This window comes from Cynara cardunculus, unplaced genomic scaffold, assembly GCF_001531365.2.
Source record: "Cynara cardunculus var. scolymus isolate 2C unplaced genomic scaffold, CcrdV1 Un_Scaffold_1959, whole genome shotgun sequence".
NCBI lineage: Eukaryota > Viridiplantae > Streptophyta > Magnoliopsida > Asterales > Asteraceae > Cynara > Cynara cardunculus.
In genome coordinates, this window is record NW_020200931.1 from 22,466 (window position 1) to 49,766 (window position 27,301).

Consider the following 27,301-nt stretch of genomic DNA (forward strand, 5'->3'; position numbering starts at 1 on the left):
AGAAATAAAGCTACTTATATGTAGAATAAGGGAGCGAGAGAGGGGGAAAAAGGGGCCGGCCATAAGGCCCAACCCAACTCAAAATAAATTTGTTTTTTATAAAAACAAAGCCCAAAATGCATAAAATGTCATTTTCTCAATTTTGACATTTTTCTTCGAATTAAAAGCCCAAAATGACTAAATTTATTTAAATAGAAAGGTTTTATATTTAAAATACTAAAATTTAATGTTTTATATATATTGGGTATGTATTAGAGCATATGGTACTGTATAGGACGTTTCAGATAATTTCGGGTCGGAACCGGACTTTCTAAGCAACTGCCGGAATCTCTAGAAATTTTTCGACCAAACTAACCTAACTAATTCCTAATCTTATAAATTATCTTCAGTAACACTAATACAAACTTAATAAGAGCTAACCTGGGAGTTCGAATTTGACGGCTGTCACATGAAGTAACATAAACAATACCACTATTCAAATATTATAATATATTTCATATATCTACTATTTTTCTTTTGTTATTTAATGATTTTCAATCTATCATTTCCCCCATCAATGTGAATAACGAAAACAACACCACAATTGAATATTTTTAATACTTAAATCTCATAATACTACTTTATGCTCTACAATCTTCTATGTATACATATATAGATATAGATCTTTACATAGAAAGATCCCTCCAAAAAGTACATTATAAGCTAAAGTTGTCACTATTGATATTTTATCAACATTATGCCATTGTATATTTAATTAAATAATTTGTGTGTGTGTGTGTATATATATATATATATATATTTTTTTTTGCAAAAGAAGGGTCGGTCAAAAAATATATTTTAGCCAATTTATTTTGTATGGTTAACATTTTTTTTGCTAAATAGGGGTTGACCAAAATGAGTCAACCCATGAGCTCGGAGGGTCGGACAAAATAAACACACAACATGAGTTTAGAGGACCAGTCAAGAGGAGCCAACCTCATGAGTTGCTACAAAGACATCTCAACTTCCCTTCTTATACCCACCATTCATTGTAAATCTTTTATATCTCCATCAATGTGAGATATACATAACTCAACCACAATTCAAGAAATGAAGAATACTCACTTCTTAGGATGTCACCTCATCCCTTGTAAGTTTTACTCCAATTGGTTTTGCCATCTGGTTGACTTTGATTTCAACCATGGTTTTTCATTACTATAATTTTCATTGTTTGAATGGAAATGGTTTTGATTTCAACCATGCCTATACATTTGAAAGACATCTTTCATACTTTTGTATACATGTAGAAAAATGTTCATAATTATAAGTTTTACCATTTGATTGCCTTTGATAGATTTTAACCATCGTTTTTCATAACTATATTTTTTATCGTTTGGTTGGGATTGGTTTTGATTCCAACCCACGACTATATATTTCAAAGACATATTTCATTTTCCAATCTACCATTTTCCTACCATCATGGAACAATCAAAACATACCATATTTCAATATTTGAGAATACTCAAATCTTGTAATGTTATCTTACAATACTTGGTTAATCTTTTAATAAGATTTGTTTTATATAATAAACGTTGTTTTGCAAAAATAGGGCCATAAAAATAAGATAACTCATGAGTGAAATGTAAAACCCAAAATTTTAAATATATAAAAATAATATTATATGAGTCTTTAAATATATATTTTTTATTAAATTTATTTGAAGTGTTAAAATATTTATGTGATTAATTGAAAGAAATAATTATCAAAATCTTAAAATTAGAAATGACCAAAATTGAAATAGAATGTTGATTTAGGGGTAAAAAGTGTAAGGGGCCGTTTACCAATTTTTTTTGTTAAGTGCTGATTGGGTAAGAGGTTTGACTGTGGTAAGAAGTCTGACTGGAGTAAGTGCAGATTGGATTTTCTTGTTTACCAAACATTTTGTATTAAGTGCTGATTGAGTAAAAATGACCATTATATCCCTCTTTCTGGAGTAAGTGCTGATTGAAAATTATTGTTTACCATATGTATTGTATTAAGTGATAACATAAAATATTATTTATCAAATTTTTTAAATATAATTTCAAATTCTTTTTTGCTTACGAAAACATATTGATACTCAATATATTAACATATTACATATTTTCATAATTTAGAACAAAATATCAAATTTTCTAAATCACGTCATTCAAAATATAAAAAAGTTAAATTTGATCTTAATATGCAAACCTATGGCAGCCATACCACCCATACCCATCACTTTTCACCCACCTACAAATATTGTCACATCGTTTTTCACCCTCCTACAAATATTGTCATATCTCTTCATCCCACCAAATCCTTTCACTTTTCTATGCAAACCTCTTAAGAGTGCAATTCCATCACTACAATAACTCATTATCTTGAGCTTCACCCTCCTACAAATATTGTCAGCCTATGCATAAACAATATTATCTCTTCATCCCACCAAATCCTTTTACTTTTCTATACATATATTTTCAACAAATCCTTTTCACTTTTCTCCTACAAAGTTTCACCCTTTCAATTTTACTTTTTTACTCCATCACCTATCTGCTTACAAGAACCTTGAGGTCTTTCTCTCTCTCTCTCTCTCTCTCTCTCTCTCTCTCTCTCTCTCTCTCACACACACTCATGCACACATCAAAATGCTGGAAATTGCTATCATCAATTCAATCATAACTCTTGGTGGTCTTGGGTATTAAAAACCCATATTAAAGGGTATATATGCAATGCATGAAGGATGTCTGTTGGTGTTTATTTACATATTTTAATAGGTTTGTTTGCATTTCTTATTTTAATGTCTTTGAGGTGTACAGAAACAGAAGCAGCAAGTGATGGAAGTGCTTCAACTGGCTTTGAGATGTACAGAAACAGAAGCAAGCAGAAGACACACCTGTTTAACGGTTTTTAGGGTTTTAGAGGGTGAGAGTAGATAAAATATACTCCCCTCTTACCCCAGTAAGATTCCTTTTTTTTGCTGACCCCAGTAAGAGGACGGTCAGAGGTATGATTTCTGATTGCTGATTTTGTTTTTAGGTAAACACTTTTACCTCTTACCCGGGTAAGCATCTCTTAATGGGTAAGATGTGGTAAGAGGTTAGTAAACGGGGCCTAAGTCTTATTAAAGTAGTGAGAGCAGGGGGGGCTGGTGGTAAATATCAGAAAGTTCAGGGGGGTGAATGTCAACTTTTTCAAAGATGAGGGACCTGTTTTGCCAACAGTACATGTCTGTTTGGAGAAAACGACCCCTCAACCAAAAACTTGCGATGTGGTCCGATTTCATCAACTAATAAACCAAAACTCTTGCATATAAATGTAGAGCACTGACTTAGAATCGTTTTGGTTCAAATAGTTTAGAAAATAAGTAAATATTGAGAGAGAGAAAGATGAGTTTGAAGTTCAAGTTGAAAATCTCGGTTTTTCACCGATTTTAGGTGAGATTCTTAACTAAATCTAATGGTTTTTATGTCTATGACTTCGTTTTTAAGTACTCTACTAAGCCCAGTAGCCTCATATCTCATATTTGGTTTTAGATGGTTCAATTTTATGTTTTTAAGTGGTTGAGTTTTAGTTATAAAAACAAAAGTTTAAATGAGAAAATGAAACTTATTTCTTGACAAAAATATATGTTATTTATGTCCAAATGTTGGTAAAAATATTACCAAGATTTTGGTGTAAAAAGAACGAAGAAAAAAGATCAAGAAATGAACCATTTTCGAGTTTAAAACTCTAAAAATCGTGCAACCATGACTGTTGGTGTGACCGGGTCGGGAGACGGATCGGACAGACCTGACCCACGTCCGTTTACCTAATAAATATGGGAATAAGAGCACTAAGGACAGGATTCAAACCCACGACCTCAATCTGGAAGCTTTGATGCGTTAACCAGTGAGTCAACCATGAGTTTTGTTACTTTTATACACTTATATTATTAATATGCACTAAACATTTAAGTTTCAGAAATTAGCATTTAACCCCCTGAAGTTCCAAAAAATAATTTTGTTTATAATAACTTTATGAAACTCTCATCAAGTTTTATTTGGATTATGTAAAATGCAAACTTTGACCCAATTTTGATTATTTATCTCATTTAGTTACCAAAATGACCCTATAAATGGAAAATCGGTATTTTAGCAATACTTTACGTATTTGCTTCCAAAATTTACCAAAATAACCATATATCTTGAAGATTAGTCTATGAGCTTCATTTTCATATTATTATTTTTATAAAATTATCAAAACGACCATATATTTGAAAATCGGAATTATAGTAATACTTTACATATTTGCTTTATAAAATTACCAAAATGACCTTATGTCTAGGGATTGGTAACTAATGTGGTGTTTGGTTCACATAATGTTTTTGGATGGAATGAAATCTGTTAAAAGAATTTGACTTTGAAGGAATTGGAATGGAATGTTGTCAGGTTTGACCACCTGTTTGGTTGATAGACATTGGAATGGAATCTGTTAAAGAATTGGAATATGTCTGTTTGGTTCATAGAATTTAACTTTAGAATTGTAATAAAATATTGGTAAATGACCAAAATGCCCTTTTTTGAAAATTTTAATTTTTTAAAATTAAAATACTTTAATAAAATAATTATTTAATATGTAAAAAAATATAAAATACACAACCCAAATATAATAATAAGCCAAACAACGTTACTAAATCAACGGTAGTTCAGATCGGTGGTGGCCCACAGTGGTTTAGATGGTCGTGGTCTGCAGTAATTCAGATCGATGGTGGTCCGTAGTGGTTCAGATGGAGGTGGTCAGCAGTGGTTCAGATAGGCAGTGGCGGCGGTGGTTATTCAAATCGGTGGTGGGTCGGCGATGTCCGACGGTGATTCAGATAGACGGTAGTCGTCGGTGGTTTGGCAGTGATATAGATCGATGGTGGTCCGTTGTGGTTCAGGTGACGATGGTCAGATGTGGTTCAGATCGGCGATGGATCATATCATTGATGGTCAATAGTGGTTTAGATCGACAGTGCTTTAGATTGGTAGTAGTTGGCGGTGGTTTAGATCGATGGTGGTTCAGATGGCGGTTATCTGCGGTGGTTCAGATTGGCTCAAAACGGCGGTGGTAGTCGGTGGTGGTGGTCGACGGTGGTTCTGATCGGTGGTAGTCGACGGTGGTCGACGATGGTTCAGATCGATGGTAGTTGGTGGTGGTGGTTCAAATCGGTGGTGGTCCATGATGGTTCAGATGACGGTTATCGACGGTGGTACAGATTGACGGTGAATCTGATCAGTGGTGACTCAGATTGGCGGTGGTGTCAGATCGATGGTAGTCGGTGGTGGTCAGCGGTGGTTCAGATCGGTGGTAGTCGGTGGTGGTGGTCGGTGGTGGTTTAGATCGGTGGTGGTCGATGGTGGTTCAGATCGGTGGTGGTCGCGGTGGTCGATGGTGATTCAGACCGGTGGTAGTCGGTGGTGGTGGTCGACGGTGGTTCAGATCGGTGGTAGTCGGTGGTGGTGGTCGGTGGTGGTTCAGATCGGTGGTGGTGGTCGGCAGTGGTTCAGATCAATAGTGGTCGAGAGGTGGTTGACGATGGTCATATTGAGTTTTATGAGATTATAGTATATTAAGTTAAGGGCATATTTGGTATCATGAAGATAGAGATTCCATTCCATCAAAATACCATATAGTTGCTAAAGAATGTTAAATTCCTTCATTTGTGGAATTTGTGGAATTTTGAAGATTCTTTTCGTGAGAAAAAATGAACCAAACAAAGGAATGGAATTTGATCAATGGAATTCAACATTCCAATTCCATCAGATTCCTCTAAAATCTGCGAACCAAATGCCGCCTAAGTGTTATTTTGAATATAATCCCTATGAAATTACTAAAATGACCCTACAATTTGGAAATCGGTATTTTAGCGATAGTTTACGTATTTGCTTTATAAATTACCGAAATGACCCTATGTCTTGGGATTGGTATCTAAGTTTTATTTTGAATATAATCCTTATGAAATTACCAAAATGACCCTAGAACCTGGAAATCGGTATTTTAACAATACTTTACGTATTCGCCTTATAAATTACTGAAATGACCCTATATATTGGGAATTGGGATCTATGTTTTATTTTGATTATTATCTTATGAAATTATCAAAATGACATCACAATTAGGGAATTGGTATTTTAACAATACTTTGAGTATTGCTTAATAAAATTACCAAAATGCCCCTACGATTTTGGGATTGGACTTTTAAGCATAGCTTTAATATTCGACTTATGAAATATACCAATAATGTTTTTTTTATTAACCTGGATATCCAACCCGCTATGCGAGCCTACTAATCCCAGGGCAACCACCTGCTTTGTAGATAGCCCGGAGTCATAGCATTTGAACTTTCGTGGCCACGAGGGGATTTTTATTCCTCCTTGGATTTGAACCTGTAACCTCCTAGTACTTTTGACCTTTGGAACCAAGCTCAAACCAATCAAACACCACCCTTGTGGTTTATACCAAGAATGTTCTAAATTATGGAATTGGTTAAAGCTATACCTTCAGTATTCGGCTTCTTAAGATTTACCGAAATGCCTCTATATTTGAAAATTTGGTATTCTAAACATTATTTCGAGTATTAATTATGTTGAACTTTAAAGTTATGACATGACTATTATTTATATGGGTGTGACATATTGTCACCGTTTTCATTTCGTTCTTTTCTCGGACGATGCTTTCAAAAGAAATTAAACTATGACTTGTTTTTACCGCCCAATTCTTCTATTATCATATTTTTGTTTCATGGAATTTTATGTTCATGACATGATCGACAAAAGTACGAAAATAGATGTTTTCCGAATATTCTTGGATGGCAACACGCACTTATACCCAACAAAGTAGGTTTTTGGTGTTATGACAAACAACTTTTTGGAGCACAGATGATCCAAAGTGATTAAAGGCAACCCAAAACTAATACTTTCTCCATCGCAAGATATATATCCAACATTTTTTTGTGATTGTTTAAAATAAGTGCCCACATTCATAAATAAATACTTATAATTTACTAAATTTTCAATTTTACCCTTAATTATGATACATGAATATTTGAGCGTTGATGAAATGGTAATCTGGAATAATTATAGATTTCTAAAATTGTGCGTTCATTATTAAGGATATAATTGTCATCTTGTTAATAAAAAGTGTAATAATTATATTCTAAAAAATAGTTTGCATTTTATATTGTAGATGATTATTTTGACATAGAGGAAGTATATACTATCGTCATTGCAGCTTTACCCTAGATGATAAAGGATTTCAAAGTTTATCATGTTTTGTTTGAAGCTTTCAATGTCCGTTGTTAGATTAAGGCACACAACTACGTTCTTTATTGCTTTAGAAAAATATGACATTACTTTCACAAATCTAAAGAAATATCTATATGTACCTCTTGACTTACAAAAGCGACACCTTATGCACGACGGAGCCAACTGTTGCCCATGGTTAGCCCGAGCTAACGCTAGGATTCTAAAAAACAATTTTATATAAGTCAAAAAAACCAAGTCCACTAACTATTGGAATCCCACTTTACTAATAAAAAAATTAGGCTAACCCACTACCACATGGTACCCATTCATGACTGGCCCATTCATTAAAAAATTTGGACAACTCAATACCTTATGATTATGATTCATCGTTCACGCAATAGTTGAGAGGGCATTTTTAGCCATGAATATCGTGAACAATGGGTTGCACAATAAATGGGAGATCAATGGATGAACGATAACTTGGTTGCCTATATTGAAAACATTGTGTTTGTGGACGTTGATAATGAAATTATTATCGACATGTTTCAGAAAATGAAAAATCTTCAAGAGCATGTGTACCTTTGGATTGAACGTTGTTATCAATAAAATATCTTTGATATATTTATTTTTCGTTAAATTGAAGAGGATCACCTCAATTGATTTTTCTGGCTCTGCCCCCAACTTTAACTACTTAACACCACCACATAGTGAGCAATCAGGCAATAGTTGAAGTCCTAATGAGACAAGGCGAGTCCCCATATCTTTTAGCATGATAGGTAAGGAGGCAGATATACTTACAAAATGAACAAGAGATATGGGGTTTGACTTCAGATACTACCACCTACTTTGAGACACAATTTGTCTTCCATAATGATTATGGGACCCATATAATAAGAAAGCCTTAGATGATAATACCATACATTTTTTGCAGGATAAGGACAATACACTAGGGTCCAAGAATAGATATTTTATGTCAACACAGAAAATGTTGCACAAATAAAGAACCTATCAATGTATTTGTTAGTCAAACCTGGAGGAGAAATACTCCATAGATTTAAAACGTATGTGTTGGCTAATATGATAGAATGCAAAATTTGATACAACTACGGAAAAACAGCAAATCAGTCCAAAAACTTCCGAATTTGTGGCGATATTTTGAGTACTAAACTCTATTTGTTGATAAGTTGGTGGCTTGAGGACTGAGGAGATCTATTGATTAGCTTGGGCTCATATGCCTAAATAGTCTCGAAATTCAATAGATGTTACTTTCAAACTGTCCTTTTGTGTTGCCTCAATAATAGGATGGTGGGCATCCAGAAAGGAGGTCACAGGTTCAAGCCCGCGCACTGCCACTTCTTGCTGACTCGCAGTAATTTTCCTCTATAATGACCATTGGGAAAAGTGTGGTGGGACCGAGGGAGCATTCTAGAGGGTGGCATATACCCACTCTTACTATTGAATGCAATAAAGACATACAATTAAGAAGATGGATTGGGTAGGTATATCAAGAAAAATCATGGTTAAAATAACTCGTTATGGTATCGAGGTTTGGGTTTGCTGCCACGTTAACCCTTGTCAATCCACTCTAAGGCTTGACTTTGTTGTAACATGTTATGGCACAATGCATTATTTTGTAAGACATGTGTTTTTATTACTTTTTTTGAACATATAATTTGGGGATAAATGATAACCATGTACGACACCTAAGACTTGAATAGACATTAAAAGAAAACATAAAACCTAAAACACTAAATAGGCAAATCATTACTCTCATTCCCATACATAGGGAGTCGAACATGAGTTCTTTGAAGATTGAGAAAAAAAATATTGAATAGAGACTCTAAGAAAGATTCAATCCCGATTTTGCACTCTCAATATCATTATCTTATAAGCTTGATATATTTGACATAAATGGTTCCTTTTTAGTTCTATAAATTTTAATGAATTTAAATTGTTTTATAGTATTATTCAAAACACTAACAAACAAGTGTGTGTATATATATTATATATACACACATATACATACATACATACATAAATGTATGCTTCTTGTGCTTTTTGGCACGCCTTGAAAAAAGCCGTGGCCTCGCTGTAACTTGTAAGGCTTGAAGTTTGGTCTCGTCGCCACGTCATGCCACGCCAGGCAACACGTCATTTAGAACCTTGAGAAAAATTAGGGGTTATTTGTCTTTTTTTTCCTTCCTATTAAGACTTGTCTGGAATTGAGGTTGAATGTGAACAAATACATGATGATGACTTATCCAATTCAACCATTTTCAATGATATCTTAAAAAATTAAACAAAAAACAAGCACGACTTAAATGCCTTATCGAACAAAGAACAAAAAGACCCCTTTGGGATGGCTACAAGATAGAGGGTTCTACTATTTGTGTTGATCATCTCTCTCATTGATTTGATGATAATCCCTTTTACCTTTCGAAGTATTATTGTTTCTGTTCCAGCGATCATCACTGAGTCTATTCAGTAATCGCTGAAACACACATTGTAATTCTACAGCGACAACGATGCTTCAAGAATACAAAACTCACACCAAAGAACCTTCAGTGAATGTCGAAGACTGAAACTGAAGATTAGTGATTGGCGCGTTCGTGATCTAAAGCGGTATTCAGTGATTACAATCTGGTCAACATATGTGTGAAGACTGCACAAGCCTCAGTGAATGCTAAAGAGACCTCCAACGTTATTCCAGCATTCAACGATCAAATGAAGCTTGTCATGCACGATTGTTTTTGTCTTGTCATTCCATACACAAAGGACAAAGTCATACCCTTTCAAGAGTATAGTACTGCACGGAGCCGACTAGTCGACTCTAGTGCCCATCAACTCCACGAAATGATATCTGCTCATGAATAGACAAATGTACTATTCACTGTTGCTAAGGACAAACTTTCCTCATAAAGCTTGACGCGTGTTCCAACCCTTCTAATTTGCATTTAATGCAATGGGTATAAATAACTGAGTGCTCTCTCCATGCACTACACATCTATCTACAGAACACATACGCTTATCTTCAAGCAAGTTGGAATTTCTCTCAAAATTCTAAAGTTCTTACCCAAGAAGAACATCTTTCTATCATTATCTTTTCAACAAATTTCTTTTATTTGCTAAGTATATTTGTGTGTAATCTTAGATTGCTTTAGATAGATTATCTTTACCTTTTCTATTTCTGCAAACAATCAGCAAAAAATTTCTATTGATCATTCTTTATCAATATATATTTTCAAATAAGAAAGTTTTTTGTGTTTGTATTCATCCCCCCCTTCTACAAACTGTTCCTCTAAACTTTTGTAGACCTAGCTGGGACCAACAATTTGTATATTGTTTAGATAAACAATTGACACGTAAAGGAGCATCGACCTCGATAGGTCTAGAGAGTAAAGACGGAAAGTTCCCATACCCAAGGTGCCAAGTACTCCATATGAACTTTTAATGAAGTCAACACAAATGAGAGGCGCTTTATAAAGACTACTGAAAAATCTAAACTTCTCTAAGCATCGAATAATCGTCTCAGAACTTAGGAAGAGACCACCTAAGGTGGGTTCTGAAAGGAATGAGATGTATACATACCTGATCTCCAACCTAGAGAGTAGAGAGGTCGTTTTCATGAAGACCCCAACTTGTGCATAGTGTATAAAAATTGCGTGAAAAGAACATAACGATAAAGAAGAACTTAAAAAGAAGAAATGTAGGGTTAAGATTTGGAAAACGAGTTAGAAGTCCAACCAAAAATCAAAGAGAGAGATCGAAAACATAATCAAGGTAGGTAGGTCTACAAAATCCTAATTTAACCTTAGATTCAGGGGTCTAACTGTCGGCTCACTAACCCAATCCTCTTGCTCTCTAGATCCCTTTCTCCGATCTACACTAGCTATAAATACCTCACACCTAGTTTGCTACCCTAATCTTGTGGGAAATTAAGACCTTTAAATGAATCCCACAATCTAAAGATTCAAAGGCACAACATATAAAGAAGCAATTGTGAAAAGGTGTTACCATAGTGGCTCGGGATATCCATGACGCAAAACTTGAACCCAAGCTTGGTACCACAACCTCGGATAATGAGATCTGCTACAAGCAAAATGCCTTGGTGCAAAATTCATAATTCAACACAAGTTAATAGGCATATGATACTAGAAAATAAAGTACAACAAATGAATATTGCAAAGCTAGAAATAAGTGCACTTATAGTAAACTATGAACTATAAAACCAAACCAAACCAAACATACCAGGACTCAGATAGGGTATGAGGTTACTCCCTCTGCCTCAATTTGTCCCAAACTAAATGTCCACTTTCATAAGTGCCTACTTTCCAATTATACCTATAATTATCAAAGGCAAAATTGTCTTTTAGTTATTTAAAAAGTGTAATAATTACAAATTTCTATAGCTATGTGCCTTTTTTTTATTATGCACATTTATTTCGGGAGAGGAGTATTTGGTTTTGTCCAAGCCTCAAGTTTCACTAGTCTTTGTATAAACAAAGAAAACGAACAAGCAACTAAGAAACAATTGTAAAGAACCAAAAAGTCATTATGTAATGTTTCATTTGCTAAAAAAGCGAAGCCAAGGCAAATAACGAGATATATAGTTTTCTGGTTCATTCAGACTTTTAAATGCATAAATGTATAAATGACTTTCTAAATGCATCATACAACAAATTATATGCGATAAAAAACCAATAATTTTACCCCTTTTCACATATTTTAAAGCATACACCATGTGTGCAGTTGTGTTGAGATATCATGACTATGTGAGATCATCTTCATCGAGTGCCTCTCCATGCTCCAGTGAATTGGCTTCCATTGCAATCAACTCGCCAGTAGGGAGCTTCCGTGCAAGTCTGATTATCTACAACATTGTTATATCAAATGAATCAATAGTAAAAGACCAAATATATTTGTAATACCATACTCGAACAGCGTGGCAATTTCATTTTAATAGCTATAAAATCTATGGTGACAAACTACAATGCCAATTTGTTATACTAGTTCCCACTCCTATGAACATTACTCCCTCAATTCCAAAATAAATATCCGCAAAGAAAAAAATCAACATAGTTTTAGAAATTTGTGATTATTACACGTTTAATTAACCAAATGACAATTTAACCCTAAATAATAGACATAGTAATGAACTTTTCCATCTTATAAATAAGCATAGAGTTGGAAAGTAGACACTTAACTTGGAACAAACTAAAATAAAAATAGAGACATTTGTTTTGGAATGTTGCTAAAAGTTGCAACATTCCTTTTTTAGCAGGCTTCTAATCTTGATTTACCAACTACCATCATTACAACCTTTTGATGCTTATGAAAATAACTCACAAGACTAATGTCGTTTTTATCACCATTGGAGGGTATTAAGTCATTTAGCACAACAAACACTTGAATATAGTCAAGCGCTGCTTATGGGGCAATGGGAGTATCTATTGAATAGAATAAGTACCAATTTTTGTTACTTTTTTCTTATTTTTTGTTGAGAAATTAGAGAAGGCTATGTTGAGAGAATTGCAGGAATATTTTATGATTTGAGACTAGACTTTACAAAATGAGGATATCCAACTATTTATAGGTAATAGTAACAGTAAACTAACTAATTCAATTAAAGCCACATCTAACAAATCTCCACCTTGGCTTTAATTCTAGTACAATTTTTTTTACTTCCAGCTATCAATGTTTAGGAGATCTAAACAATGCCTAAACTTATTCAAAGAAACTGGTTTCATTAGTGCATCAGCTGGATTCATCAGTCTTCACTTTCTTCACTTCAATTCTCCTTTCTGAACATATAAAGTGATAACGAACATCCATGTGTTTCGTTCTCTCAAGATGCACCTGGTCTTTTGCAAGACAAAGGGCACTCAGGCTGTCACAAAAAAACTACAGTCGGATCTTGATAAAACCCAAAATCTCCAAGTAAACCTTTCACCCAAATCCCTTCTTTTGCAGCCTCCATAAGAGCCATATATTCAGCCTCCGTTGTAGACACAACAGATGGCTGTAACGTCGCTTTCCAGCTCACTAAGGCATCTCCAACAGTGAATACATATACCGTTAATGACCTCCGTGTGTCAAGATCAGCTGCGTAATCAGAATCTGAAAATCCAGCCACAATACAATATGTTTTTCCTCCATAAATGAGACCTACATCAATTGTGCCTTTGAGATAACGAAAAATATGTTTCACGACAACCCAATGTTCTTTCCCGGGATTAGCCAGTAACGTGAAACAACATTAACAACATAGAGCTATGTCAGGTCTAGTGTAGACCATGACATACATAAGACTTCCTACAACATTAGAATAAGGAACTTTGCTCATATACTCCACCTCAGCCTCGGTTTGAGGTGCCAAAGCCACTGATAATCTGAAATTTGCCGATGAAGGTGTGCTCACATGCTTTGAAGAAGCCATACCAAATAGAGAAAGTATCTTCAAAATGTAACTTAATAGTTATAAGAAAAGTTTACGTCTAGATCTATCTCGGGTAATCTCCATATTGAGAATCTTTCGAGCAACCCCCCAAATCTTTCATGTCAAACTCAGAATTAAGGAGTCTTTTTAACTTCTTAATTTCAGCCATATCACGAGCCGCTAATAACATATCGTCCACATAAAGTAGGAGATACACATGTGACCAATCAATACTTTTCTTATGATATATATACAACAATCAAAACTTTTCTGCCTTGAGGTAACATTACTAACTCCCAAGTTCTATTCTTGTGAAGGATTCCATCTCTTCACTCATGGTTGTTATCCACACATCAGCCTCCTTCGTTGTGATTGCTTCTTTGTAAGTAGATGGCTCAAAGAACTCCATTTCTTCAGCAACTTGCAGAGTATAGGCCACCATGTCTTCAAAACCATATCGAATTTGCCTACCAACTTGTCTTCGGGGCTTGTCTAATGTTATAGATCGAAATTCAGCAGGTTGGTGCTGATTTTCATGCACAACAGGTTCTGGTTGAGGCGAGTTACTGTGCTGTCCAACAGTATTCTCGTCTTCATCGGGACCATTTAACTCGTACTACACTTGTTCGGACACACTCTCCTCTTGAACACTTGGAGCAGATGAACACCCCACCCCACGTAACACACTCACCTCATCAAAAACTACGTCACGGCTGAGATCACCTTTCTTTTATCAAGAGACCAAATTCTTTATCCCTTTACTCCAATTCCGTATCCCATAAACAACCCCTTCCTTTGATCTTGGTTCCAATTTTCCTTCACTAACATGGTAGCATGAAGGACAACCAAATATTCTTAAGCTCGTGTAATCAGCCGGCTTACCGGACCACATCTCAATAGGAGTTTTACAATCAATTGCCATTGCTGGGGATCTATTCACCAAGTAGTAAACCGTGTTTAAAGCTTCTGCCCAAAAACTTTTATTCAACCCAGCATTTGACAGCACATATATCACTCTTTCCAGCAGCATTTTATTCATCTTTTCAGCTACTCCGTTCTGCTATGAAGTGTGCTCGTTCGATGTCTTACAATTCCTTCATCTTTACAAAACCGATCAAACTCACTCGAATAAAACTCCAATCCGTTGTCCGTTCCCAGACGCTTTACTCTTCCCAACTTGATTTTCAATGAGAACTTTCCAATCTTTAAACTTCTCACATGACTCACTATTACGCTTCATGACGAATACCCAAGTCATCCTAGAGTAGTCGTCAATAATTGAGAGAAAGTAACGACCACCACCAAGTGAAGGAACTTGCGAGGGACCCCAACAATCAGCATGTAGGTAATCTAAAGTTGACTTGGTTGTATGGACAACTTTTGAGAAACTCACTCTACTTTGTTTTCCAAAGATGCAATGCTCACAAAAGCCGAATTCAGCACGTCTATGACCTCCAAGAAGTCCTTTCTTGCTGAAAATTACCATGCCTTTCTCACTAACATGCCCTAGCCTCATGTGTCACAAATGTGTCAAATCTGACTCATTCTCTATAGAATTAATGCCTGGTGCTGCTGATCCAACAACCGTCCTACCTTCCAGCACATACATGGTACCTCTCTTGGCTACTTTCATCACTACTAAAGCACCCTTAATGACCCGAATTACTCCACCCTCACCGGTGTACTTGAAGCCTTTTGAGTCGAACACTCCCAAAGAGATTAAGTTTTTCTTCAACCCGGGTACATGACGAACATCTGTTAGAGTTCTCACAATCCCATCATGCAATTTAATGTTCACCGACCCAATTCCAACAACATTGCACAACATGTCATTTCACATCAAGACATTTTTGGTTGCAATCTTATCATAAGTTTGAAACCAATCGTTATGTGGTATCATGCGAAATGAACACGCGGAATCAAGAATCCATACATCTAACTGACTTTTGCAATCAACCATCGAGAGCACCAAACCAGCCTCCAAACCCGAATCATCTTTTGCTACAACAGCGGATCCTTTTGACTTTCATTTTGGACACTCATTTTTCCAATGACCCGGTTCTTTACAATAGTGGTAACTATCTCTTGGGTTTCCACTTGGACCTCTAGTCTTCGATCTTGATCGGCCTCTAATTTTCCACTTCCTTTTTCCTTTCTCTCGGCCTTTTTCTCTACCTCTTACTCTATCTCCGTTTACCACCGACAAGCCAACCGATTGAATTTCGGAACTACTTCTTGAAGCTTTGTCACAACTTTCGTGAGTGCAAACTTGAACGAACTTCTTCCATTGTAATTGCGTCTCTACCAACAACGAACGAGTTGACAAAATTTTCATATGAAGTGGGCAACGAAACCAATAAGATGAGGGCGACATCCTCATCTTCAATCTTGACTTCAACATTCTTCAAATCCATAAGATTGGAGTTTAATTCGTCAAGATGTTCCTTCAAAGGCATTCCCTCCTTCATTCGTAATGAGAATAACCTTTGCTTTAACAACTTGTTCGTTAAAGACTTGGTCATGTAGAGGCTCTCTAGTTTTTGCCATAAAGACACAACAGTCTCCTCATCGGCAACTTCATAAATCACCTCATCTGCCAAAGACAACAAGATGGCAGAGTGAGCCTTCTCATCTTGTTGTGCAAACTCAAATTCAGCCATCCCTTCAGGCCTTTCACCAGTCAAGGGAATCCAGATGTCTTGTTGTTTTAGGAGAGCTCTCATCTTTATTCTCCATAAGCTGAAGTTGTTCTTTCCTGTAAACTTGTCCATCTTGATCATTTGTGGAGGCATTTTCTGAAAATCTTGAAAGAACTATGGTACAAGATTTAATGTTGAGCAATCAAGAACAGAGATCCAGACTAATCTTCAAAAAAGTGGACAATTTCTAAATTGGCTGTAAATATGGGTAATCCAAAAAATTGATCCCCAAAAATCGACCTTTCAATAAATCAAAACATCAATTTTAATTGCTTGACACAAGTAGATACCTCCAATTGAAACACTCGATGACGAAATTGATTGTAGAAGAATCAATTTAGACCGATTTGAATTTTAGTGATTTAACTGTTGTCGCCCCATTCCTCAAATTGACTGCTGAATCTGTCGATTTACACCATCAATTTCAGAATCGAGAAGCTCCACCTTGAATCGAACACCAAAATAGACCCAATCGATTGCCCACAGAAAGACGATTAACAAAAGCAATGAAGCGATTCCAAAGAAAAAACGACGAGGAGTTTAGCGATTAGTGATAAAGGGAACCCTAACGCTCTGATACCAGTTTGTCAAGAAAATAGAGAAAGCGATGTAGAGAGAATTGCAGGGATCTTATTTATGAATTGAGACTAGACTTTACAAAATGAGGATATCCAACTATTTATAGGTAACAGTCAAGATATGCTAAACAGAAAAATAAAACTAACTAATTCAATTAAAGCCACATCTAACATTTTTCTCGTTCTATATTCACCATGTGCTAGTCCTTGTTGTCGTTCTATCTGTTTGCTCACTCTTTTGCTCAAACTGAGGGTCTTCACATAAACAACCGCCCTACACTTTCAGGTAGAGGTCACGTCTGTGTAAATCTTACCCCTCCCTACTTTTGAGTGGGATTTGCGGGGACAGTTTGCTTGGTTTAATAGGTTCAATTATTGTATATTGATATTCATGGGATGCCTCTAAGCAAAACCGCAACTACGTAACGAAGAGTTTGAGGAGCGACTAAAAGGGTAACAAACCAAGTATTTAATGCATTTAGGCTATTACATTCATTATTTTGTTGTGCACAATGTTAAGAGAAATGAAGATGTGATGATGGCTATCGTTACTTGGTATGAGGAGAATTGAGATAGGTCAGACAAAATGGAGATAGGTGGAGGCTTTGACAAATGTGAATGTGAAATCTATCTATAGCACAAATATATCACATTCATGTTTCAATCATGGAAACAACTGCTCTACTCTTTGGGTTAGAGGTCAGGTGTACATACATCCCCTAGACCTAGATCTGGTTGGGACATATTGGGCTTGTTTGGTTTGGTTTGATTTATGTCTCAATAAAAATAGAATCGACTTGGAACCTTTAGTAGGGGTTTGTCAATGTGAGCATGTTGGTACCCGGTCTAAATACAAACATGTTCGATAGATGGAGGCTCTTTGGTATTACTACCACATCGTTACGTAACAAATGGCCATCAACCTCTTACACATACGATAAGCTTTTGGAGGACCTAATTAGTTGCTATGTGAATCATGGGCTCAGTGTCATAATAGTTTCATCAATCCATCACAAAGAACTCCAAACTCACATAGGAAGCATCCCATGTCATATTATAGGAGATGTCTGTCATGGCATGAATTCTAATTTTGCACTAGTGTAAGAAACTACAACTCCCTTCGTCCCAAAATAAATTTTCATGATTAAAAAAAAACCACAGTTTAAAAAATGTGTAATTATTACACTTTTTAGTTGAATAAATGACAATTTTACCCTTAATGATAGAAATAAACTTCTTTCTCTCTCTCTCTCTCTCTCTCTCTCTCTCCCTCCCTTCCTCTCCATCATCAACTCTTAAACATTTTTGTGTCTCATAATTAGGGTTGGAAATTAAGTAAATTATAACCATCTATTTTTGAAAGTAGACAATTATTTTGGGACATACTTAAATAGAAATGTAGACACTTATTTTGGGACGGAGGGAGTATTTGCTTCCTTCTCTTTCACGACATAAGGTTGCCATCGATAAAGATGCCATAACTATTGGTGGGCCAAAGCAATTGTGCGCCTAACCCAACCATCTAAAAACCTGCTACCCAACTCTTCTCCATGTCCATGAGGCGCCAAGTTTAGAGTGGCATTGATTTGTATGCAAGATACCTATAGAACCTTGAGAACTGCAGCAAATGAGGGCATCTAAATGGTAGTGTAGGAAGAAAACAAAATTTTTGTTACTCAGAGTGAGAGGTATCTCAACATGCAAATGCCAAATGATTAAACTTCCCCTCATCATGTATGCCAACTCTCGATCATGGAGGCACTTGGCAAGTTCCAGGATCTTCATAGGTGAATCCATTGGTTTTCTATTTCAACATCCATCATTTAGATAAAAGATATGGGGTCATATTTTGTCCTATAACATCTCATCTCAAAATTGTGACACCTAAATCCACAAGCATACCTGCAATCTTCCAAGTTCTGGCATATCTAAAAGAAACTTGGTTAATTATGCCCTTCTATCATCCCTTGTGATCACGTCTAGAAGACCATGCCAAAGTAACTTCTTGTATAGGATGTGCCTCTTGAAGACGTGTAATCATGATAGCTATGAGGCATAACAAATTAGCAACAAGACTAAAGTTTGGGTTAAGGCCTAAGACCATACAAGGACCTTTGAAGTAAGCTCCTCAATCAAAAAGGACGGTGATTTATCCATATATACTATACCTCCTCAAAATATAATTAGACACTCCTAATATCCAACTAATAGTGAATGAATAAGAACAACATGCAAAAATAATGATCCAAAGAAGCCATGTTGGCTACAAAAGAGAAAGTCCTCTCATCATCGATTCCATACACCAGGATGAAACTTCATGATAAATACCCATTTGAAACTTGCAGAGTACCCTCCGGGGTAAAGTTACCCTTGTTTACATGTCATTCTTTCCTAACATCACACTATATTGTTGGATCTTCGTGGAAATAGTCTCTCTGTCTCATGGGACAAAGTTACGATCTGCGTACCTTTGGGGACCCTAGCTTCCGGTGGGATATATCAGGTCTGTTTAATTTTACACTATATTGTTGGACAAAGCAAGTTCACCTATCCATTAGATGATATATCTCAGATTACCAATTGAATATTGGAGTAATGAGTTGCCATGTGGATGTCAAACTAAGGAATTCCGACTGTAATTAATTGGCAAAGGTGTTTACAAGTTTAAATGAAATACTGCAATATAGATTAAAGGTTATCAAGACAGACATGTGCTAAATATTCACAACTTGCACCACCCTGTGAGAGGTCTATAAAGAAAAATAGCTGAGAGAATAGCAAGTGAAAAGGATTTAGCATTGCACCCATTAAATCATGGTACTTTATTTTGAGCTATTTTTTTTTTCTTTTAGTCCGCTAATAAAAGGAGAGGAAATGGTTGTAACTAAGCTACTCCTTTTGCTCATAGCCATAAGAGCATCTCTAACAGCTATGCTATATTTTTCTAAAATAGAGTATCAGAAGTTAGAATTTCTAAAAAAAATTGCATCCAACTCCAACAACTACTTTATTTTAGCAATTTTATCATTAACTATATTATTAAAATATTCAATACATTTAATAAAATATAATTTCTCTCTCCTACACACTTAATTTCTATGTCTTCTATTGGTGAGAAAGAATTAAATATTCCTAAATGTGGAATTGTAGAGATTTCTCCAAATTTGGAGATTTCTACTCTCTCCCCCTTCTTTTCTCTATTTTAGCATACATTATAGCATAACTCTTGGAGCAAAAATATACCCTAAATCTTTACAGTCTCTATTTTAACATAGCTGTTGGAGATGCTCTAAAGACTAATATGGTTTCCATAGCATAAGCTCTACCATATATAGACTTGGTAGTTCTCCAAAAGACATCGTGTTAAACACCAGACTACGTATCTCTAGTTGCAATTGCATTTCCTTATTAGTCCTAAAAGGTCATGCCCAAACATAAATAGAAAAACTGCAACCAGAGACAAACTGTTCAGATGGTTTAGGGTTTACCACATGATCAAGGTTGGATATAGTGCCTGATTTTGCTACACGTTTGATTTCTTCAGCATCAGCTTCTCTGTATGCAGAAAGAAGTTTACTAGCACAATGACTCTGATCGCTGCTCAGAAAAGTATCAATCCTACAAAGCAGAAGCGAAACATACTTTATTTCTAATATGGCAAGGATTCAGACTTGAGCATGAGAATTACAGAGATTTAAAGCAATCAATTTTAAAAATTTCCTACCAAGAGGGTGTTTGGGAATGTTTAGAAGCAGTCGAGAAGTACATAGAATTAAAAGATAGTTGCTTAAAGCAAGTACATAACTCTCATCAGGCATAACAGTTGTTTATAACTCAGTGTAATGCAACTATGTGAACTGTCCTTCCAAGAGACAACTTTCTTTTAGTTCTAATAGAGTTCCTATTATTACTAAGCCCAACCAACAACTGGAGACTCCCTACCTCCTAGGTAATTAACCATGCTATATGAAAACATCCACAAACTAGACCTTGATGAAAGGATCCAAGGAAGATTTAGTGAATGCATCATGTTCTAGAAAAGACACCATGCATTCTTATGCTTCAACATGAAGTTGGTTGAGCCATCCATTTTAAAGCGACAACCCTCTATGTAAAGAAATGATAGATGAGAACCTGAGCTCATGCAGCCAACTACTTTGGGATTAAGTTCTCAGCTCAAAGGAACTTATTGTTTAGTTACGAAAAAGCTTCCAGAATGCATAACATCTAGATTTTCACCAAACACAGCATATTAAAGTTAAATAATGTTTGACATGAGAAAATTTATTAATCAGATGTGCAATGCTACAACTTACGATACACATCAAACACCAACTATTGTGCGAGTGCAGAAGCTGCTGAAAGTCAGGCTATAATCACAGTTGTCTTTCTCATGCAATTAAACTGATAACTGTGGTTAGATTTCCTCCAGATTTCTGATGGAAATGTGCAATGAAGTGCAGTATGAATGTAACAAATCCCATAAATACTACAAGAAAACCATTAAGTAATTCAGCATTTTTGTCAAAACTAACCACTCATCCGAAAAACCACTTCACTAACATATAGCCAGAGCATAAATAGTGGGGGAGAGCCATGGTGAGAAACAGAACATGAGCAAATAAGGACACCTCGGTCTTTTTCATGGTCTTTGTTGGAAAACATTATCAAACCCAAGTATGTAATTATGGCCCATTAACAATATATCATTTTATTAGTGGAAAACAAGTAATTGCGATGTAGAAATATTGTAGAATCTCTAAAATGTTATGATCAGGCTATACAAATTTTCTTACCCGAGAGCATTATAATTTGTCTGCATTGTTGATTAGAATTTATAGGCATCTCTTATTAGATGTAGTCCTACTTTTGGAACATTAAATTTCACTTTCTTAATACATGCATAATATGGGCTCTTTAGCAAGGAACCAGAACTATATTTTCACCCTGTTACAGAACCATAAAGTAAGAAAGACTGAACTTACTGACAACAATCATTGTAGCACTGTTCTGCTTGCTTAAAATCATGAGCGTAAAGGTAGACTATAATTGCACTAAGATAAGCCTACACCCAAAGAAAATATGGTTAATCATTACTAGCAAAACAGCAATGCCAAGCATCACTAGCGAAGTAGTAATATTGATCAATAAGAAGTAGATTATTCAAGATAAACAAGGCATAAAACATACATATTGTAAAAAAATAGGGAATGAATAAAACATGCATGGGGTGGGGAATCCACAAAAAAGGAAACGATTTAACAGGACAGTCAACCTTATAATGTAGTTGTCCACATTTATGCAAAAAAATCATATCTTAGGAAGAAAGGGACAAGTTAAAGATACACAATCTCCTCTCTGGCACACACCTTCCACCATACCCAAAGGAGAGAGGGAGAGAGAGAAGAGTGTTGGTATATTATAGATTTCCCTCCCCACTCATAAGACCTAGAAGAATACAATTAATGACTTACTGCAATAGCTTCAAATCAATGGAACTTCTAACTGACTGGTAAAAACCATGTGACTTGTTGCACATGAAATACCAAATTCTGTTCCCAATTTGGAATCATGAATAGAATAGCCGTTTTGACACTTAAAAAAATAGATAGAACTTTTCAGCACTATCGGCCACACAAAATATTATGAAAGAGTGACTAATTTTGTGCAAAATGGAAAGAGTAGAAAATTTAGCAAAATCTAATTATGACGCTGACATCATTGAGGCTATTAACTGGTAGGGCACCAAACCTAAGGTAAGCAAAATGTACCACACCCAGAGGCAGGGTTTTCCATAAGATACAATAAATCTTGCACCTTCATTGATGCAAGGAGTGTAGCAAAATCCAAAATCTTAATACTGTAACTTAGAAGTAACATCACAAAGGATTACATCCATCAGATTTACATGTCTCTACTAGTGTAATGTTTACCTACATGAAACGAACATAACATACACATTTTAGACATTACATTTCTATTAAAGAGAAAGTAAAATGTGGAAGAGAAATAGATAAAAACGTGTATGTCAAACAGAAGAAACAATAATAGTGAAAATCACTACTAGTAAAAGTATCATTGTAGCATATCAATCACGTACATGGATAAGAAAGGAAAATAATTAGAAGTGCAAAGCTGGGAGTGCAGCCAGGCATCGAAAGAATAGAAAGACAGAGGACCTAAAATGTATGAATGTAAGAAGGAAAAACTTTGGACCTTGCACTGGCTATGAAGAGCATTGCATTTATTAGATGCTACGGCCCATCTGAGAAGAAAAGTTGCAGCATCCATATACCTTGAAGTAAAGCAACAAAAATGCGTTGTGTGAAACATGAAATCTGAAAAGAAAAGTTAGGATTGCAAAGTCTAAAATGCTATCAAATTTACAGACAAACACATAATTAAATGAGCAAGTTGGTCCGCAAGGTTAACACGTCCTTGAATAAAGAACAAAAAAGTACCATAACATCATATAAGAGCTACAGGATTGCAATTTTTTCTCGACCAATAATCCATACAAGAATGCTTTACTTTTAAGACAGTTGTAGAACAAGTCCAGCATGGATTAACATGCTGTTTCTTGCATAAGAATATGATGTGGTATGTCTGTACATGCACAAGTATTAAATTACATTGCTAGGGATTTAGAGAGCAGGACATGAGTTGGAAAAAGAACAAAGGTCTAAGGTTCGTATCCAGGATTTTGGCCTCACATGACTACAAAGAAATTCATTGATTACCCGCCTCCATGGACTTCAACCAAAAAGGAGAAAGATCTTAGCAGCACAAGGAAGTTTTTGAAGTGATAAAGGCATGTCAGATTGACTACCGTACACCACCAAATATAAGCCCAACTGAGCTAACTCATGACCTTGCCTGGGAGCTTAAACCCTTCAAACTGAAACACGACCACTAAGCCTTGGTGCAAAGATTAAGAAGGATACTTGGAGATTTCAAGAGAAAACTCAACTACCTGGCAGAGTAAAATCTAATTTGTAAAACATGGCTTTTAAGAGATGGTAGAACCCATCCTTATGTTAAGGTTTTCATTCTCTAGTTTTCTGGTTGGCTGTGGGTTGTTCGTCTTTTGGCTGCTGCTGGTTTGATCGTTATTTTATGTGCTTTTATCTGCTGCTGCTGTTTTGCTTCTGTGTGGCTACTGTTTCATTTTTTTTTCCTGGTTGCGGTTGCTGATTGGGTTCGACTAGGGGTTTTCTTTGTAGCTGCTGTTTGTGTTTGCTGCGGCTACCGTTTTTCTTCTATTGTTTGGTTGATCTCAAATCGAGTTTCGTCTTAGTTTCTGTGTTGCTGCTGTTTTTTGGGTCGTATTTCCTTCCTCGCTGGTGTGCTTTTGCTGCTGTTATTAGCCTTTGACTTGCTGGTTTGTTATCTGCTGTTTGGTACTTGATTTTCACGATCGTGTTTAGCTGCTGCTGGTTTGTTCTTGTTACTGCTGTTTCGGTTTTTATTCTGCTGTTTGGCCACCTTCATGTGGTTGTTCTCAACTGGGTGGTGGTTGCTGCTGCTGTTTCGGGTTACCTACGTTGTTAAGGTACGCCGTTTTTTCTGCTGTAGTGCTTGGTTGGTGCTGTTTTAGTCTTTTTGGGTTCGTTGCTGTTCATTTCCTGTTTCTCTTCACCTGTTGAGTGTTTCTGTGGTCTTCGTTGCTTTCCGCGAGTTTCCTTGATAGATATTCAGCACCTTGGTTTCCGGGGTCTTCGTCTATCCTATTAAGGTTGCTTAAAGAACGTTTTAGCACCACGGCTTCTTAACTCGTGAAATGGGAACGGTTGATGAATCTGAGCCCATGCATGCAGATCCTGGTAGGGTTTCTGTTTTTTGAGAGACTGTTGTCTCTAGTGGAAGGTTCGGGTGGTAGTCATGTTGGTAAGGAGGGTTGGTTAATGGAAAGCTAAATTTCGCCAAAGCGGTTAGGCGTTCGGTCGCCACGGATTTAAATTTTTACCCTCTTGCTGATAAAAATCAAGCGAGTGTGACGAAAATGGCTAAAGAGGCTGTCAAGACTTATAATTCGGTTCTTTATGGCTACTTTTCGAGTCCATGTATTCATTTTCCCCTAGTGCAAAAAATTGTTAAGGCTGCATGAGGTAAATATGGGTATGCTGAAGCGATGATGAACGAGAACGGAATTTTCTTCTTCAGATTTAATGATGAAGGAGGATGTGATCAGGTGATTGAGGCCGAGCCTCTAATGGTACGAGGAGTGCCATTGTTTGTTTATGGTTGGGATCCAACTAAGGGTTTACGGAAACCAGAACACACGTCTTGTCCTTTTTTTTTGAAAGGAAATCCAGGCAAATTTATAAAAACCATGACGAAAATACAAAGTTTAGGCAGAAAGCCACAACCAACCAAACAGAAAAGCAAAGGACTTGGTCACCACACCATACCAAGCCACAGAAAGCCAGAAAGTACAAAGCCCAACAGACAAAAACAAACTAAAAAGTAGGAACAAAAGGAGCTTAAGCCAGAGAAAATCCCCCTCAACCACCCTCCTAAAACCACCAAGCAAAAAATACCCCTCATTTATACCGCCAAACCTCTCAACCCTGCTCTCCTTCCAAGCCGCACAAATAGAAATTTTGTTCTTAATTTCCTTAACAAGTTGTACAGCCGTACGGTGATTCTCACTAAAAAGTCTCCTATTCCGCTCCTGCCATATATAGTAGACCGAGGCCGCAAGTGCTAGTTTCTACATTAACCGTTTAGGCGATCTCCTCGTATCCGATATAACCTCCATGATATGATCCCAAGAATCTGGCATACTCATCCAATCCACTTCTTGTAAAATACTTTCCCAAACCTCTTTTGAAAAATTACACTGAAAAAAAGAGATGGATATGGCTATCTGAAAAGTGTTATTTTATTAACCTTATTACATCATTTTCTTAACCATTTTCCTTTGTTTTATTTGCCCATTAGTGTCTTAATTGAGTCTTTTTATGTCTTTTTCATATATTAGTAGTAATATAGTATATCTAATGTTAATTCCCTATTTTTACAGGTTTTTGATGATTTTTGGGCCCAATCCTACGGCAGTCCTACAGGACCAGGAGTGGCAAGGTCCTATAGTACCTGTTTGAGAGCTGAAATTCTGGTTGGGCCGTGAAGAAATGGGCTGATCCATAGAGGAGGCGTGGTCAACGACCTTGGGCCCGGTCAAAGCCCAGTTTTGAAGAAGCTTTTGTCTTATTAGTTGGCACCCATTATGAGACCTTCCTTAGCCTATATAAACAAGCCTTAAGCCTTGTTTTGAAGAGACTTTTACATACTTTCTACCATTTAATCCTTATGATCTTTGTGTTAGTCATTCTCAAGAATATTGCTTTCGGTTCCAAGCTTTCGGTWTTCTTTGTTTGACTTTTCAAGAACCAACTTTTGTAGTTGTGATTACGTTCTCAAGTTTTAATTTAAGTACTCGTATTTAATCTTCATCTCATTTCTGTTCCAAGTTACGTTACGTTTTCTTATCTTTTACGAGTTACAAATTAGTCGATCGTTGTTGCTTTACATCGGATCTCATCTTTTGTAGCTCACGACTAATTTACATAGACTAAATAATCTGTTTTTACGAGTTTGAAAGTAACCTTTCGGTCTTTATAACGAAACTTGTTCTGCAAGTTTCGTTACTTGACTTGCAAGTTTTCTTCAAAAGTCAACCCCAATTTCCAAGGTTTTCATATGTCATTTCCTCATCCCATCAAAGTACTACTTGTCATACATCAAGTACCTTCCTTTCATCATTGCTATATTAATATTAATTAATATTATTTAGTTATTAATCATTTATATTTCAGTCTTTRTATTTCAGTCATTTATATTTCAGTCTTTATATTTCCGTCTTTATATTTCAGTCATTTATATTTCAGTCTTTATATTTCAGTCTTTATTTCAGTCCTTTACATTTCTGTCTTTACTTTACTGCAATTTACATTTCTGTCATTTAATTTCCAGTACTTTAAATTTCAGTATTTCCATTTCCTGTAATTTACTTTCTGTAATATATTTTTCCGTCTTAGTTATTTATTTTTCAGTCCTTACATCCTTCGAGAGAAGAAACCGAGCGATGATGGGCTAACGCCTTAGCTTGGGGTGTAACGGAAAATTAAGACTAAAGCCGATGTGAAAGTGCAAAGGTGTCTTATTAGCATTATAGTCTACTATTTATTTCAGGTGCTTAATATTTCATTTGATGATTACATTAAAATTAATTGACAACTAATTTTGTATATAAAAATGTATTGACTTTCAAAACCTGAGGTAATAGGAGAAGGCTATAAATAGCTTTAGTGTCTGACAAAC

The 27,301-nt window shown here is 35.9% G+C and overlaps 1 protein-coding gene across 1 annotated transcript in view; it reads right to left on the reverse strand.

Annotated features, from left to right (window-relative positions):
* Window positions 1–11,827: 11,827 nt before the first annotated feature.
* LOC112502813 (gamma-soluble NSF attachment protein) overlaps window positions 11,828–27,301 on the reverse strand; it is a 26,915-nt gene continuing 11,441 nt past the window's right edge. The window contains exons 6-9 of the mRNA XM_025106814.1: window positions 23,195–23,273; window positions 21,964–22,043; window positions 20,467–20,596; window positions 11,828–12,135 (exon numbers count right to left, since the gene is read on the reverse strand). Of these exons, the coding sequence (XP_024962582.1) occupies window positions 12,034–12,135; window positions 20,467–20,596; window positions 21,964–22,043; window positions 23,195–23,273 (391 nt within the window). The 3' untranslated portion in view covers window positions 11,828–12,033. The remainder of the gene's footprint in view (window positions 12,136–20,466; window positions 20,597–21,963; window positions 22,044–23,194; window positions 23,274–27,301) is intronic.